This window comes from Sinocyclocheilus grahami, unplaced genomic scaffold (assembly GCF_001515645.1).
Source record: "Sinocyclocheilus grahami isolate Dianchi unplaced genomic scaffold, SAMN03320097.WGS_v1.1 scaffold307.1, whole genome shotgun sequence".
NCBI classification, from domain to species: domain Eukaryota; kingdom Metazoa; phylum Chordata; class Actinopteri; order Cypriniformes; family Cyprinidae; genus Sinocyclocheilus; species Sinocyclocheilus grahami.
In genome coordinates, this window is record NW_015505486.1 from 544,429 (window position 1) to 547,988 (window position 3,560).

The window sequence follows — 3,560 nt, forward strand, 5'->3', positions numbered from 1 at the left end:
GGCCTCTCGGCCTCTCTCATCTTTTTAAGTGGGAGAACTTGCACAATTGGTGGCTGACTAAATACTTTTTTCCCCCACTATATATATATATATATATATATACATATTAATAAATAAATAATTATATTTATATATGTATATTTAATTTCCAAACTGAATTAATAAACAATCACTGACTCAGTTTTTAGGTATTTATTTAATAAACTAAATTACACTAACAACTAAATTAAACAAAATTATGTTTTTGGTGCAAAAACACACTCACTACACATTGTAAGTTGCCCACAGGAAATGCTAAAAAATATGAACCCTTTCAATCGCAATTGAAACAGTAGTGTTTCTTCCAGCAGCACTCACCTCCATGTTGAACTGGAAGGCCAGGACGGCTTCCTCCACGATCTTCTGCTTGGTGTGCGAGTCCAGCTCCAGCTCGTTCATCCGGCTGCGGTACAGCTGTTTGAAAGCCTTGGCGCTGTGGATGCCGTCGAACTGGTAGAAGTTCAGGCCTTCTCCTGTGGGCGGCAGCTTCATGGCGCGCTGGGCCACCTTCCTCAGCACCTGGCCGCCCGAGAGGTCTCCCATGTAGCGGGTGTAAGCGTGAGCCACCAGAAGTGCGGGCTGGTCCCGGCCGATCTGCTGGATGCGCTCCACGTAGCGCTGAGTGGCGGGAGAGTGGCTGATCTGGTCCTGCCAGTCCTCACCATAGAAGTACTGCAGGTCCCGAGCCAGAGCATCCCGCCTGTGCAGCTCATGAGGGAAGTAGAGCGCCGCCAAATCAGGATGCTCCTTGTTTCTCTCCATCTCCTCTTCCATAGCCGAGTACGTGAAGTATAGAGCCACGTGACCGAGCTGACGACACAAGCACAGATCAAGAGATCACAATCACGTCAAACTAAACCGATGTCTTTGTTTTAGTTTCGTTGAAATAAAGTTAAATAAAATAGAAATATCTGATGAAAAAGAAAAATGTTGCCTTGGCAAATAACCTAAATAAAAATAAATAAATAAAATTAAAGCTAAATAGAAATATTTCAAGAAAACAAATAATAATAATAAAATGACAAAAACACATTACATTACTTAACCTTAAACTAAATTTAAAATAAAAACTATAATTAAAATAATAAAAAAGAAGCCAACTTTAAAAATTATAAATATTATAATGGTCTATAAATAATAGTAAAATATGTGAAACGTTATTTAAGTATCATTGATATGCTATTTATTTTTAATTAATGTTATTAATATAATATTATAAAAAAAAAATCCTGTATTCATGCAGAGCATCCCGCCTGTGCAGCTCATGAGGGAAGTAGAGCGCCGCCAAATCAGGATGCTCCTTGTTTCTCTCCATCTCCTCTTCCATAGCCGAGTACGTGAAGTATAGAGCCACGTGACCGAGCTGACGACACAAACACAGATCAAGAGATCACAATCACGTCAAACTAAACCGATGTCTTTGTTTTAGTTTCGTTGAAATAAAGTTAAATAAAATAGAAATATCTGATGAAAAAGAAAAATGTTGCCTTGGCAAATAACCTAAATAAAAATAAATAAATAAAATTAAAGCTAAATAGAAATATTTCAAGAAAACAAATAATAATAATAAAATGACAAAAACACATTACATTACTTAACCTTAAACTAAATTTAAAATAAAAACTATAATTAAAATAATAAAAAAGAAATTATATAATAAAAATTATAAATATTATAATAGTCTATAAATAATAGTAAAATATGTGAAACGTTATTTAAGTATCATTGATATGCTATTTATTTTTAATTAATGTTATTAATATAATATTATAAAAAAAAATTCCTGTATTCATGGTCATTTCAGTTTAGGAATTTTATTGGAATTTTTCTTTAAGTTTTGTTTCAATTGTAATTATTTTAGTACTTCAAATTAAAAAAGAAAATGAGAAATTATGTCTTGCCAACTAGATGAAATAATAAAAATATAATAATTAAAAAGGTTTTAAAATACATTTTATAAAATGGATCGTTCCGGTCCTTGATTCTGATTGGTTGAGCCATGTTCGAAGCTGTAGTAAATTACTCTACGAACATACACCTTTGTTTACTTTTGTCATTTGTACACTTTATTTGCTCTGTTTTATTTTGTGAAACCGTACTACGTACATGGAATAACCGTTTTATAAAAGCAATAATCCGCTTCGCGTCGTGCCTAACAACGCCCCTTAGCTGTTATAAATTCACTGTAAACCACGGCTTCTTGGGGCTTATTGCCTTATTTTAATATATTATTTATTATTTCAGTTCACATTCTGAGGAACTACATTGTTTGGTGGAAGAATACTGTTTTTATTATTTATTATTATTATTTCAGGTAACGAAAATGTTTTATTTTATTGTTTTATTTTTAATAACCCTGGGTATGTGGACGCTAACTATTCCAAGACTATCATTAGAAGTATAAGGGATTTTCCCCGCTAGTTTATCGTCCGCCAGACAAATAACATACATCAAAAGTAATATAAGTAATAAATCAGATCCCAGCACATTATGAAAGTGAAATGTGTTGTGAATGGCATTTCTAAATGGTCTTTAAAATCCATGTGCCTTAAAGAGCTCTTTGCGGATGCGTCCCCTCAGGAAGTCTTTGACAAACTCGGTGTTTTCGGCCTTCTCGTGAACTTCTTTGGTTCCGGCCGCCAACATCTCTGAGAGATCTGTAGGCCTGAAGGGATCAGATGACATTCAGGGTTCGGTAATGAAACAAGCACTGAAACTATTTTAGTATTATTTATATACTAGTATAGTATTTATCAGTGTTTTGAATTAGCTTTTATTTTTATACAATAATATAAATGAGTTATTCATCTAATATTTTGATTTTGATTTATTTGCGCTTTATTTCAATTAACGAAAGCAGTTTCATTAGTTTCTGTTAATAACAGCACTGCACTGAACACAACTCAAGCATGTTCTCAGAGGAAGCGCTCTCGAGTGTCTGGTGTACCTGAGGACGGTGACGCCTCCCTCCTGACACACGACTCCTCCTCCATTAGCTGTGCTCTTCCCGTCAGCAGCATCTTCTGTCCTCATAGCACTCATTCCAGCGGCTTGTGTGGATCTGACCTCTGACTGCTCAAACACATTCACAACAACACGCCAGACACTTTCCTGTTACACACACAGATCACACATCAACACGTCCCTCTGATCTCAAACACATATTTAAACTCATTTATTTAAAAATTTGACTGTTCAACTGGCAAACTCTCTCAATTTCACACACTGGATCAATAATCTAACTATCTATCTATCTATCGTTTTATCTATCTATCTATCTATCTATCTATCTATCTATGGTTTTATCTATCTATGGTTTTTTCTATCTATCATTTTATCTATCTATCTATCTATCTATCTATCTATCTATCTATCTATCTATCTATCCATTTATCATTTTATCTATCTATCTATATATCTATCTATCTATCTATCGTTTTATCTATCTATCTATCTACCATTTAATCTATCTATCTATCTACCGTTTTATCTATCTATCTATCTATCTATCTATCTATCTA

General features: G+C 34.1%; 1 protein-coding gene across 2 annotated transcripts in view; it reads right to left on the reverse strand.

Moving 5' to 3' along the window:
- The window catches only part of LOC107601585 (heme oxygenase 2-like), a 6,990-nt gene extending 3,739 nt beyond the window's left edge, over positions 1-3,251 (reverse strand). The window contains exons 1-4 of one of the 2 annotated variants that reach the window (XM_016293826.1): positions 2,987-3,250; positions 2,587-2,704; positions 1,293-1,402; positions 358-739 (exon numbers count right to left, since the gene is read on the reverse strand). In XM_016293826.1, coding sequence (XP_016149312.1) covers positions 358-739; positions 1,293-1,402; positions 2,587-2,704; positions 2,987-3,081 — 705 coding nt within the window. In that variant the 5' untranslated portion in view covers positions 3,082-3,250. Of the gene's footprint in view, positions 1-357; positions 850-1,292; positions 1,403-2,586; positions 2,705-2,986 lie in introns of both variants that reach the window. The other variant, XM_016293828.1, reaches the window with a different exon arrangement.
- Between the last annotated feature and the right edge of the window lie 309 nt (positions 3,252-3,560).